At 43.9% G+C, this 14,304-nt stretch overlaps 1 protein-coding gene across 1 annotated transcript in view; it reads right to left on the bottom strand.

The window, feature by feature from the left end:
* The window catches only part of TBCK (TBC1 domain containing kinase), a 361,383-nt gene that overhangs the window by 180,928 nt on the left and 166,151 nt on the right, over positions 1-14,304 (bottom strand). Inside the window, exon 20 of the mRNA XM_040329676.1 lies at positions 7,315-7,400. Within this exon, the coding sequence (XP_040185610.1) occupies positions 7,315-7,400 (86 nt within the window). The remainder of the gene's footprint in view (positions 1-7,314; positions 7,401-14,304) is intronic.

The following is a 14,304-nucleotide window of genomic DNA, read 5'->3' as shown; positions in this document are numbered from 1 at the left end:
CACCCCATCACTGTATCATCCTGAACACATGTTCCCCTCTGCACCCCCACCTTTGTTCCCCTTAACCCCCCCCCCCCACACACACACACATCCGTTCCTATATGTACCCCCTGCACATCTGTTCCTTCCCCCCACCCAATCAGTTCCTCTCTGTAACCCCCCCAACACACACACACACACACATCTGTTCCCCCTCCGTACACCAGTTCCCACTCTGTACCCCCCTGCACATCTGTCCCCCCCCACACCAGTTCACACTCTGTACCCCCCACACACACATTTGCCCCCCCCCACACACCAGTTCCCACTCTGTCCCCCCCACACATACATCTGTCCACCCCCACCCCCCCCCCCACACACACACCAGTTCCCACTCTGTACCCCCCCCCCCCCCCACACACACACACATTTGCCCCCCCCCCACACACGTTCCCACTCTGTACCCCCCTACACACACACACACAAACCAGTTCCCCCTCTGTACACAGTGCAATGTAAACTTGATAGCAGAGTAATTTTTTTTATTTCTTGTGACAGGCTGCAGCACTGAGCGAGGACGCCTGTGCTTCCACTGTGTACCTGAGTCGGCGGCGGTGGGGGCTTTTCTGGGGGGAGGCGGCGCTGCTGCCCGTCTGTCTGCTCCTCTCGTGGTGGATCCCCGGGCGGCCGGGGGGGGGGGGGGTTGAGAGATCGGACGTCGCATGGGGGGCCCGGGCTTGCATGCAGGGCTTCCAGTTCCATCGCACCCACCCTGCCATCATTTTCATGTCATGAAGTTTGCAGGGAGCTCTCTGCTGCCACCAGTGGCCGCTGTCCGCCTGTGCGCTCCTCCCGTGTACTGCCTGTTGTCCGGACTGTGCTCAGCTCCAGCTCGGCTCTGTGTCTCAGCCATGGCATCAGGCAACGGCGCTGCGGGCTGGGGATGGCATTGGCGTGGTGAAGGTGGTGTCTCCACAGGCGCAAAAACTGCCCCCTAGCCTGGCGGCTGGCGCCATAAGGCATGTTTTTTAAACATTTCGGTCCAGGAGGTATTTTATTGATCCGAATCCCCAGCGAGTGGCTGGGGATCTGGATTTTGCCGCTCCCCCTACCCTGGCGCTCTAGGCAGCCGCCTGACTTGCCTATGCCTAGCGCCGGCCCTGGTGACAGGTACTCTTTATGGAGAGATTTGGAGTCTATTAGACCCCAGATCCCTCCTCTGCCCTTAAGCATTTGATCACATCATATTTCAATTTTTTTTGTTTTTAAATAGTACGGTTTACATCCGAGGAAACCAGAAGTTATGTGTGCTCATCGCTTTCCGTTTCCTATATCACAGAGGCGAACTGAGCCATTCCAGTCTCTGTTTGCCTCTATGACCAGCCGATCAGCCAGTGGAAGCGCTGGTTGGTCGATCAGGTGTCTCAGTGGGATAGTTCGAAAAAGCCATGGAAGGCAGCGGGAGTGGAGGACGTTCCCTCCTGCTGCTAGTTAGCTGATAGGATTGCTTTTACAAGAGAGCCGACCTCTAAAAAACGATTCTAGGATGATGCCTGCAGCGGTATAACCACTCGAAGTCCAGCAACGTACCGGTACGTCACTGGTCGCCGTGTGGTTAGAATTGTGCACATCTGTGAAATAGCAAAAACCTATGGTATCCAAAACTGTTCATAAGAGATGTTTTAAAAGCCTTTACATATTATCAGCTTAGAGTTAACCATGAATTAGAGCCCTAGATTTATTGCTCATACTCTGAAGTTTGCAGTGATACCGTATGTGTGACATAACTGCTTTTTATTACTACTTTTGAAATACTTTTTTTTTAATTATGTAACTTTATTGCTATTACAAGCAGGGCTCAAGTCCTGCGGGAACGCGTGGGAACAGAGTTCCTGCACTTTTTTCACAGCAGGAACGCAGTTCCCTTTGCAGGACTAGAGCAGCCGAGCCGTACGAGCCAATCCTTCACTAAGTGGCGATACCCAGCTCGAGTCACTGTCAGGGGCAGGCGAACCTTAGTAATCCTTTATGTTACTGGCCGCTTCATGTATATGGATTCATCGGGTAGTGTCAGACATTGCGGCATCGAGGAAGTGACGGAATACCCGCACACTACCCGATGAATCCATATACAGGAAGCGGCCAGTAACAAAGGATTACTAAGGTACAGTGGATCGAAAAAAAAAAAAAAAACATACGGTTTAGTAATTATGCATATGAGCGTATAATTTGTATTTATTTTTTGGTGGGGGAGTGGATTTTGGGTGGGAGTTCCCACACTTTTTTCCCCAGGACTTGACCCCTGATTACAAGGGGCTAACAACCTTGCCAAACTGGTATCTCTAGCTGATCCTGTAATGTGACCAGATTTAAATGAAGAACAGAAGTGTTAGTGCACCCAGAACACAGGATGTCCATCAGTAATGACACCAATATTCCCCAATGTACTTATCATACCAAAACCCTTTACAATTATTGAAACACAGCCTACAGACCTGTAGACCCTAAAGTGTTACTAAACCCAGGAGCCTGAATTTGCTTTATCTGGTCTCCCACAGAACATGGAAATGCAATAGTTTAATTAAATCTAAACTGCTAAATACCTTTTCTCATCAGCCGTATATAGCAGTCTTGTGACTTCCATCAGTGTTTGGTCAAAGTTTGTGGGAGGAGTTTTATTTATTCTGCTCTGATGGTCTTATGAGGCTGCAGGACTCCTGATCCTCTGCCTGGACAGTGCTGATCACATGCACCGCCCCCCCCCCCCCAAGAAAAAACTCTCTAGCAATACACTCCAAACTGATTATGTGCAGAGTGACTCCAAAGGCTCTGTACTATCAGAAGATGGATTGGGGACAGTGGAAGAAGGGGAGAATCAGAGAAGACAGGACCAAACAGCCTTTTTACACAGTGCACAGGATTAACCCCTAAGGTTCCCCAATGAGTATAACAAGCATGCTTTACTGTATATATAGATCGATTTGACTATTGTGGGTTTAGTAACACTTTAATGAACTCTGATTCTATGATAACTCTATACATGCCATCAGGAAAGTCTATTGTATATCGCAAAACCTGCCTCCTATTAAACTCTGAAGATAGAATGGAAAGATTGTGCAAAGCATAAAGTTTACCATCATTTTACTCTCTGGAATATCCTGAATTAGCATCTAGTGGTCCTTGTCACTTAGACAGAAAGCGAAGGGAAACATCTCTAACAATGACACAAACAGCAATATAGACACTTTCCTGGTACAGTGTGGGAGGATTAGAACTGCTGTCAGGATTTATTTGTTATGTATGTTCTGAAGCTGAAGAGATTTTCCCTTTCTTGATGCCCCTATAACAACTGTCAGTGGGATACAACGTAAGGTAAATCTCCCCAATAGAGATACAGTACAAAACTATCAGAGGTCTACAAATACATAAGAAAATGCTCAATAATAGTAGACCTTAAAGATGAACTTCCGGATAAGCAAACATTGTCTAAATACAAGCGACATGTGGATTCATATTTGAATCTTGGTGTACTTTGTGCATTTCTTCCAGATCTGAGCAGCAACCCCATCTGTAATGAAGACCAGTTACTGCTGCTCTGTCTTCATGTGCAGGGTGACTGGTCTTGTATCCAACCCCTGCTGTAGTTTTATGCAGGCAGCCTGTTGTGGGTGGACCTAATGGGTCACTCCCACATCTCTGCGGTCTGCAAAATGTATGTGAAGCCCGGTGATGATTGCCAGCACAAATTGTTTAAGGTAATAGCAGAGTTTAAAAGGAAATTTGGTGCGCAGGAAGGGAATTTGTATTCTATGTGGCTATTAAAGTGGAGCTCCACCCAAAAGGGGAAGCTCCACCTATATGCCTCCCCCCCTCCGCTTCACATTTGGCACCTTTTAGGGGGGAGCGGGTACCTGCTCCCACTTCTGACTGATTTCTCCGTGGTGAACTCACCTGGAAGTTCGACTCCCCTCCTCCTTCCCCCACCGCCAGGCCATTCACAAAGCGCAGCATGCTTCGCACATGTGCAGTAGGGAACCGGCTGTAAAGCTGCAAGGCTTCACCGCCGGTTTCCATTACCTGAGATGGCGGCCCCCGGAGAGCCGATTGGAAAAACCGGCTCGGGTGAAGACACCGCTGGATCGATTCGTGGACAGGTAAGGGTTCTAATATTAAAAGTCAGCCACTACAGTATTTGTAGCGGCTGACTTAATTTTTTCTTAAGGAGCCTGGAGCTCCACTTTAAGAAATTCTGTGGTAAGTGATCCCTTTTAGAATACTATTGCAAAGTTTAAAGTGATACTAAAGTCTGTTATTTTTAACAAATAAAAGATCCTCCTCTTCTCTGGTCCCTCGCCGGAAATCCTGGCCCCTCCCTCCTGCTGAGTGCCCACACAGCAAGCAGCTTGCTATTGGGGCACCCCTCTTCCCCCTCTCTCTCCTTATTGGCTCATTGACTTTGATTGACAGCAGCAGGTGCCAAAGGCGCTTCGCTGCTGTCTCAGCCAATGAGGAAGGAAAGTCACAGACATCAGAGTCTCTCGTGCAACATTGCTGGATTGAGAGGGGACTGAGGTAAATATTAGGGGGACTGCTGCTGACAGAAGTTTTTTTTTTAATCTTAAAGGGGTTGTAAAGGTAAAAGTTTTTTTACCTTAATGCATTCTATGCATTAAGGTGAAAAAACTTCCGACAATACCGGCCTCCCCAAGCCCCCCGTTTACTTACCTGACCCCTCAAAAGTCCCGTGAGCGCGCTGTCATCTTGGACGGCTTCACAGCTCACTCATTGGTCGATTGAAGCAGTGCAGCCATTGGCTCGTGCTGCTGTCAATCACAACCAATGACGCGGTGCGCCGGGGTCGGGCCGAGTGATACAGTCGGCGCTATGGCCGTGGGCTGCATCACGGGAGCGCGCCTGCAAGGACCTCACATCGCGCAAGCTTGCTCGCATGAATGTGTGGAGCTCTTGCAGGGAGGACCAGAGACAGCCGCCGAGGGACCCCAGAAGAAGTGGATCGGGGCCACACTGTGCAAAACGAGCACAGTGGAGGTACATATAGCATGTTTGTTATTTTTTTAAAAATAAAACATTTTCCTTTACAATCCCTTTAAAGAGGAACTGCAGTCTGCTCACATAGATTGTAATAAAAACATCTTTGCCATTCTGAAACTTCCCTCCAACCACTTTGCATATTATTTTATATATACTGCGATTCTGTACTTGTCAAATATACTGCAGAAATCTCCCTCCACCAAGTCTGGCTACGGCCATTTTAACTGTGGGGAGCTGAAGCTTCTGCCTGTTCACTTCCTGGATTTACACAGACACATAGAGGCATACGCATATATACAGGCACACACACATATATGCAGACAGACACACTCGAACCACTTCTTGCCTGCACATTTCTCTTCTCTTGATGAATACACATGGATCTCTGCAGTCCCTGCCCTCATCCAGCCCCCTCCAGCTCTGCAGCTCTCCTAGCTCTCCTATGACTCACCCCCCCCACTCTCCTGCCCTTGCTCCCTAGCTGGCAAACACTCACCAGAGTGAGAGCGAGAGAGTGCGCTGTGCATGATGTCATTAGCCTAGGCCAGTGATGGCAAACCTTGGCACCCCAGGTGTTTTGGATATATATTCACCATGATGCTCATGCACTCTGCAGTGTAGTTGAGCATCATAGGAAAAGTAGTTGCAAAACATGTGGAGTGCCAAAGTTTCACCATCACTGTCCTAGGCTAATTACTCGACAAGAAAGAGAAAGTGGGCTGTATAAGATATTTACTGCCAGAAAAAAAATGTTTTACTATCCAAAGTTAAAACAACAAATGCAGAAGATTTAATAGATGGAAAGATGAAAAAATCACTGAAGGTATGCTTTAATAGATAGAAGGCATTAAGATAAAAAATCTTCTGACTTTACAGCCAGTTTAATAGTAAATTTCTTCAATAAACAGTTACTGGAACTGAAAATTGTTTCCTGCACCACTGAAAGATAAAAATCTTTCTTCACTGGATACAGTCAGGTGACAGCCAGGGACCAACCTGTAAAATGTAATTTATACTCAGAGCTGAGACACCGGGCCACCTTAAAGAGGAACTGCACTCTGCTCACATAATTTGTAATGAAAACATCTTTGCCATCCTGAAGCTGAAGCTTCCCTCCAACCACTTTCCATATTATTTTACATATACTGTGATTCTGTACTTGTCAAATATGCTGCAGAAATCTCCCTTCACTAAGTCTGGTTACAGCCAGTCTATCTGTGGGCAGCTGAAGCTGCTGCCAGTTCACTTCCTGGATTTACACAGACACACATAGGCACACCTCCAGCTCTGCAGCTTTCATTGGCCTGGCAAAGTGAGAGAGAGAGCTGTGCATGATGTCATAAGCCTAGGCTAATGATCAGACAAGAAACGGTAAGTGGGCTGTATCCAAAGTTAAAACAACAAGGGCAGAAGATTTAATAGATGGAAAGTTGAAAAAAATTACTGAAGGTCCCCTTTAAGTGAGAAACAAATCGAAACACCAAGGAAATCGTTTCACATTTATGTCTGAATAGACATAGGCAAGTTACAATAGACATCAGAAATCAGTTGGTGAAATGCAGAGAGACGTATAGTATCTTGAAAGGAGCTTGACATACTCAATATTCACTGTTCTCAAGTTCTGTGAAAATTAGCAGAATATTTTTAAGGCCCATAGCCTAGCTCGGTTATAGGCATGGTGCTGTAAGCTAACAAAACATATCCCTGTAAAAACCAAGTCCAAAGCATTCCATATGGTAACAACCATACCTGCACCGCAAATCAGTAAAATTGATTTGACTTCTGATTACATCAGAACAATTGATTACACTAAATTTTTTTAAGATTTATGCCATGATCAGGAGAAAGGTTTAAACACAAGTGACAAAATTGCAGGTATTTTTTTTTTTTTTAGCAATCAGTTGATATGGAGTGCAAGCCCACAGTTCCAATAACATATAATTCCCTCCTGATGAACAAGGCCTGGTGAAAGCAGATCTGATTGAAAAGTGCACATCTAATTAAACAACCGATACTATGTGAAAAAAACATTTGAGTTAACAAGTATAAAATAAGCCACCAGTCTTAATCCTTTCGATTAAACCTTTAAATAAAATTAAAATAAACCTATATACTGTATAGCAAACTCAATTTAGAATAAGGAAACCGATCTCCTGCAAGACATTTATAAAACATATAATAATGTATATATTAATAGTTTTTACATTTCTTTGATGTCTGCATGCTTTTTGGAATTATTATTTGGCCCAGTTAATGTGCAATTGAAGGACTTTTGGTACTTACATCTGGTATAAAGCCAATCTCATTGAGATGATTGCTCAGCTCTGGGTCATGAAATGCTATCATTTGGGAGAAGACCGTCAAGTACTCTAAAATAAAAACAAAGTTACTGGCATTCAAAGAGCAAACACTCTTAAAACACACTAGATACATTATTCACTCTAGTAATATGTTAAAGGTACATTTTTACACACATCTAAAAAAAGGTTTAACCAATCAGGAAACCAGGCCAAAAATGGAATTGCTTTAGGTTCTCTTATGAACTAAACTACCTCACAATAAAACCAAACAAGTTTCCAGGTGCATTCAGGGCCATCTTTGGCACAGGGCAAAAGGGGCAACTGCCCGAAGCCCAGTCATTGTTGTGGGGCATAAAGCAGCTGTCCCTTGAGCCCACAGTGCCTGCAAATAGTTAATAAGTGAATTCAGGAGGGCTAAAGGACATTTTTGCCCAGGGTCCAATCAATATTAAAGATGGCCCTGGCTGCATCATATGAATTTTCATACCACTGCCAAGTAAATCATGTACCATCATTTCTAATGGTACAGTTTCCATCCAAGTGTTTAGTAAGTTGATGTTTTGCAAAATTTTGGCAGCAGCAAATTTCACTTCTTTGTACCAAATCCATCTTTTAACCGCTTGCCGACCGCCGCACGCAGTTTTTTGTCGACAGTATGGCACGGCTGGGCAAATGGGCGTATATATACATCTCCTTTAATTTGCCGGCCGTGTGGTTGCGCGCGCTCGACCCTGTCTCAGTGACCGTGCCCGTGGGACCCGCGATGTCCGCCGGTGTCCCGCGATCAGGTCACAGAGCTGCAGAACGGGGAGAGGCAAGTGTAAACATGCATCTCCCTGTTCTGCATAGTGACACTGTCACTGATCGTCTATTCCTTGTCATCAGGAACAGTGATCCAGTGACTTATCATGGCAAGCCACGCCCCCTAACAGTTAGAAGCACTCCCTAGGTCACACTTAACCCCTTCAGTGCCCCTACAGGTTAACCACTTCAATGCTAGTGTCATTTTTACAGTAATCAGTACATTTTTATAGCACCGATCGCTGTAAAAATTACAATGGTCCCAAAATGGTGTCAAAAGTGTCTGATGTGTCCGCCATAAAGTCGCAGTCATGATAAAAATCACTGATCGCTGCCATTACTAGTTAAACAAAATATTAATAAAAATGCCATAAAACTATCCCCTATTTTGTTGACGCTATAAATTTTGCGCAAACCAATCAATAAACGCTTATTGCGATTTTTTACCAAAAATATGTAGCAGAATACGTATCGGCTTAAAAAATTTGGGGTATATTTATTATAGCAAAAAGTTTAACTATTTTTTAAAAAATTGTCGCTCTATTTTTGTTTATAGCACAAAAAATAGAACCGCAGAGTTGATCAAACATGACCAAAAGAAAGCTCTACTTGTGAGAAAAAAAGGACGTCAATTGTGTTTGGGAGCCACGTCGCATGACCGCGCAATTGTCAGTTAAAAACGACACAGTGTCGAATCGCAAAAAGTGGCCTGGTCTTTGGCCAGTGAAATGGTCCGTTGCTTAAGTGGTTAACGAAATGAATGTCACTAAGAGTGAAAACAAAATATATATATATATATATATTTTTTTCCATACTTTTTTTTCAGGGTTCTGGTCACATCGTAAGGTGGTACAATAGCATGTAAAATAAAACATTCATTAGCAACCATTTAAAAACAAGCACCTTAGTGGAGATGATCTTTTACAGATACCAATAGACACAATACCAACCTAACAAGCACAGAAATAGAAGTGGATTTGTTGCCTGCAGCAGTGAAAGCCAATGTAGTTTTTTTTTTCTATTAAAGATTAGAACATTAAAGCTATCATGTCATTAGCTGGTAACGTTAAGCCAAAATAAGTTTTATAAATCACTCCACAACACCTGCCATCAGGATACACCTTCATCTCTACACAGAAATACACTAGATTACCAAAAGTATTGCAACACCTGCCTTTACACGCACATGAATTTTAATGGCATCCCGGTCTTACTCTGTAGGGTTTAATATTGAGTAGGTCCACCCTTTCCAGCTAAAACAGCTTCAACTCTTCTGGGAAGGCTGTCCACAAGGTTTACAAATGTTTCTATGGGAATGTTTGACCATTCTTCCAGAAATTCATTTATGAGGTCAGGCACTGATGTGGACCAGAAGGCCTGGCTCACAGCCTCCGCTCTAATTCATCCCAAAGGTGTTCTATCGGGTTAAGGTCAGTGCTCTGTGAAGGCCAGTCAAGTTCCTCCACCCCAAATTTGATCAACTATGACTTTATGGACCTTGCTTTGAGCACTAGACCAAATCATTTGGTGGAGGGGGAATTATAGTGTGGGGTTGTTTTTCAGGGGTTGGGGTTGGCCCCTTAGTTCCAGTAAAAGGAACTCTTAAAGCATCAGCATACCAAGATATTTGGACAATTTCATGCTTCCAACTTGGTGGAACAGTTTGGGGATGGCCCCTTCCTGTTCCAACATGCCTGTACACAAAGCAATGTCCATAAAACAGAAGTGTAATACAAATGATACCAATAATAAATAGGTATTCAAAGATATAAAACTAGATGATACAGTTCAGCATGTCTATTAAAAGTACAATTTATTATGTGGGAGAATGTGTTCTTCATTGTAATGAAGGTTGGAGACTCTTCATTAAGAGGTATATGTTACAACTGTCTAAAGGCAACAAAATTGCCCAAGGAACAAAAATAGAAACCACATTGGAAAAATGCACCCAAGTGTAAATGAACAAGGAAAAGATGTGGTTTCTCTTTTTGTCTATTCATCAATCCCTCTTTTTTCTTTTTACCTATGTGTCTTGTCCTCCATCATGTGTTGTATGTTTTTTGCTCCCCCAGCCCTGGCGGCTTTGCCGTCCCTTCTTATGTGGGTTTTGTGATGATCTTTGACCGGCCTTTTCCTCCTCACGTCTCCAGGCCAAGATGGTGTGGACCAGATGGCATATTCTTGACACACTCATTTAATGTAGTAGGACCTGCATCAAGTTTTGTTTTTTCTCACATCTGATGAAGCGAGTGCTGACTTGTGAAACACGTTGAGAGATTTATGCAAGAGCATGTTTGTTATGAACTATCTGCGATGCTGAAAAATCTTGTAAAAGTCTATATGCACCCTATTGCTTTATGCATGTTTATCAAAGAATAACTTTTATACCTATTGTGAGTTTTTAGGATGCCTATTTTGAATATAATGTGAATCTTTTATTTACATCAATGTGTCTCGCAAAGTCTCTTGGGCAATTTTGTTGTTTTTGTACTATTGTATCTTTCATGGGGCTGAGGCACGTTATGCCCACGCATATCAGCCACTCATTGTGATAAGTAATTACAACTGCTTTATACTCTCGGAAGCTTAAAGCTGGGGGTCAGGAACATAAAGAAGATATGCATGTCCAAGACTGGCCCATAAAAGGGTAAATGGAGACCGCTGCCCATGCTGAACAAAACACTTTTTTACTGACTCCCATTCTAGATCTATATCTAAATGTAATTTAGGAACTTACTAATAGGGAAGGTTAGCGAGGGTTAAATAAGAACCCAAGATGGCTGTTCCTAAATTGACTGTGGGATTATACAGTATATGCATCTTGTAGAGACCCAAATACTTTAGTAACCAACATAGCAGCCCAGTAATACAATTTTAAATTTGGCAAAGCCTGTCCAATTATATCCACTTCCAGCTCCAGATTCCTCAGCAACCATCTAGATAGAGGATTTGTTGGGCCACAAAAATGGAAGCAGTATCTTAAGTGTTTCTACTGAAGGAATTGTTTTTTTTACAAACGAAATAAACCTTTGCTCAAATGTAGACTCGGCATTCTTTCTCCATTCGGCATGGACCAGCTAGAAATATTCTAAATTGGTTTAGTTTGCCAAGTTGCATCAACAGAAGAGTAGACCATGACTGACACTTGACTTAAAGGGTGTTTAACTACTGGAATTACATTAAGGATGACAAATTGATCTAGAGCTTTAGAAATGGCAAATACTTAAACTGCCCAACTGAAGGGAAGGATGACAACATTTAGTAATTGATTTAGTAATGATTTAGTAATTAATAAAGGTCCTGAAACTTGCCTGCAGCCCAAGTGACTCTTCAATTTAAAATGCATTGATCTGCAATGCCTACAGCTACAGAGGTGAACAAGAACTTGTTAAAGTGCTTTTGCAGTTTGTTCAGAATATTCAATATTTTAGTCTGCATAGTCTGAGCACAGGTTCATTTTAACTACTACACCTACATTTAAGTGCTGGCTCAGTATCACAATATCTTTGGGTACCCTAGGTTGGTACATTCACACAGTAATCACAGCAGTGATCAAGTGCCAAGGGTGGTAAACCATGAAAACTATTGGATTTTCACATAACTTGAGCCATAATGGTTATTAAAATGTGTGCATCACTGGTCTGCATAGCCTTAATGAATAAGTCTGCCCAGCCATCTCTTTCTCTTTACAAAGAATTCCAGGTAGGAATGAATCACCAATTAGCTATGTGAAGGCTTATTAAAGACAAGAAAGTATGTTGCTAGTGACACTTTGGTGTTGATCTGGGCATAAGCCCCTATTCACATCGGCGCAATTTGACAGGTCAAATCGCATGTCAAATTGGAGCCTATTGCCAGCAAAAGGAGCGTCCCAATCGGTGTGACGCCACACCGATTTCCAAAAGTAGTTTCTGCACTACTTTTGGAAAATTCGGGGGCGATTTTAATAGACATCTGTGCATAAATCCCCACAGATATCTTTCAAGTCGCCTCCCAAAGTCGGACTGAAATGCGGCTTTGAAATCGTACGAGTTCATCTGAAATTGCACGATTCCAAAGCTGTGTTCGGTGTGAACGAGGGCTCAGGGAGCAATAGTAATTGCAAGTGAACAGTTGAGTCTTCGATGAATTGGGGTATTTCTGGAGACATTACACTGCCAATGGGAGGGGTGAGAAGTCCAGGTACAATGTGTAACTCAGACATTTTTGCACTGTAAAGAAAAAATGGAGGAGAAAAAAGTGCCCAAAATGTAACTATATATGTAACTATATATATATATATATATATATATATATATATATATATATATTACTTCTGAATCCTCAATTATAAACCTGTTCTTTATGCTGTGGTTACAAAACACTAATTATTACAGGCAATATGACATTTTTTCATACCATAAATGCATGTTTCTTAAAATTATCCTGTTAGACTACAACTTGAAATAAATAAATAAAACAGATGTACAGTAGACAAAAATCTCAGTGATGGCAGCATGCCCAATATTTATCATACTACAGAAGCAGCCTAGGATACTAGATATCTAGAAAATAATCATACATGCAAATGCCAGTATCAAAGTAAACGATACTGTGACGGTATCGGTATGATATCCCCGTCAACGTTCCCTTCTTCCCATAACGAAAATCACCCCAATATTCCACGAGGAGGGATATCCCTGGAATCGCCCAGAAAGCCACACATGCCAAGCTTACTGCTAGAACAAGACACTTTATTGACACAAAAACTCAGCTTATATGTGGTTACAACCTGTTAGGAACGCCCCCCCCACACAGTGGGGTTTCCCATACAGATTATAGGAGACAAGTCGGAGCCGACCATGCAGACACGTTTCTTTAGATAAAGACATCAGTGGAGTTAATTAATACACTGAAGCAATCAGAATAATTAACATACCACTTCTCTAATCATTTAGCCTGATGATACAATACACATCTTTTAAGGGTAAACACAGATCTTCTTCACACAACACAATAGATCAATTAACGTTTAGAATAGTGAGGGGACATTAGCACGTCAATAACCTGTCAGAGGAATGAATCACACATGAAATTCCTTTCTACCTCTACCCATATGCCTAGCAGGGAGCAGTAAACTGAGACATATAGGCAAATGCATCACAATGGCCCCCCTTTTGCTCCCTGCTCCGGCAAACCCGGTTGGACCTTCCCTGGTCCAGTAGGGTTGACGGGTTCAGAGCTTTTAGTCCGAGGTTAACTCCGTTTGGCATGACTGACCTCCCTTGACAACTGCTTCAGACTCAGGTATGTCACCGGGTCGTCAGATCACACGCCGGTCAGTCCCCAAGTCTTTGTGCGATCTGCAAAGTCACCAGAAGTCAGTGTGAAGACAGCGAATGGGTCTGTGCGCCGCCGTCTAGGTGTCCCGCTATGGGAGGGGGCAGGTTATGGCTCTGAAGTGACAATCACAGGAGATTCATAAAAAGGAAAAGTTATATTTGTTGAAATGCTGTAGCACTGGTGCTCAGAGTCCGGGGGGGGGGGGGAGAGGGGACTCAGAGCCCCATAAGGTCAGCCACCCCCTGCTCCCTCCGCAGCCGCCGGTTCTCCTCTTTGAGCTTCTCCAGCTCCATCTCCAGTTCATGGAGCCTGGGGGGGTCAGCCCGCTGTGACCTCAGGTGGTTGTTCTCCTCCTCCATGCGGCTTATGCACTCCTCCAGCTCTATGTACTCACGGATCAGATCCTGCTTGCTCATGTCCTGCAGGCTTTCCACGTGGTCCTTCATCATCAGGAACTGGGTGGTGGTGTAAGGGGCCACCGGTGGGCCCTTGGCGAACATCTCGGCCCGCATCTGGGGCGCCCGCTGCGATTCCATCTCCTCCAGTCGCTTCTTCTCCTCCCAGGTCCGCTGGTTATATGACTTCCAGGACCTCTTCTTCTTGGAGGGTAGCTGGCGGTGCCTCTTTCTGCCCAGCTCCCTCCAAGGCCCCTCCGGCTCATGGCTGTCGCCCATGACCAGCTGACAATGGTGTTCCCTGTTGTCCGTAATAACAGATTGTACCATGAGGGCTTCGTAAGGGGTGCCCAATGGTTCTTCCTGACCCAGCTCCTGGGGATCCCAAGCCGAGTCTACACAATGGGCTGCTGCTGGTGGGCGGTACCCAGGTTGAGACCAATTTGACCTGGTGT

The sequence above is a fragment of the Rana temporaria genome, chromosome 1 (assembly GCF_905171775.1).
Source record: "Rana temporaria chromosome 1, aRanTem1.1, whole genome shotgun sequence".
In the NCBI taxonomy this organism is placed as follows: domain Eukaryota; kingdom Metazoa; phylum Chordata; class Amphibia; order Anura; family Ranidae; genus Rana; species Rana temporaria.
Note: the sequence above shows the minus strand (reverse complement) of the source record. Positions and strands in the feature narration are given on the sequence as shown.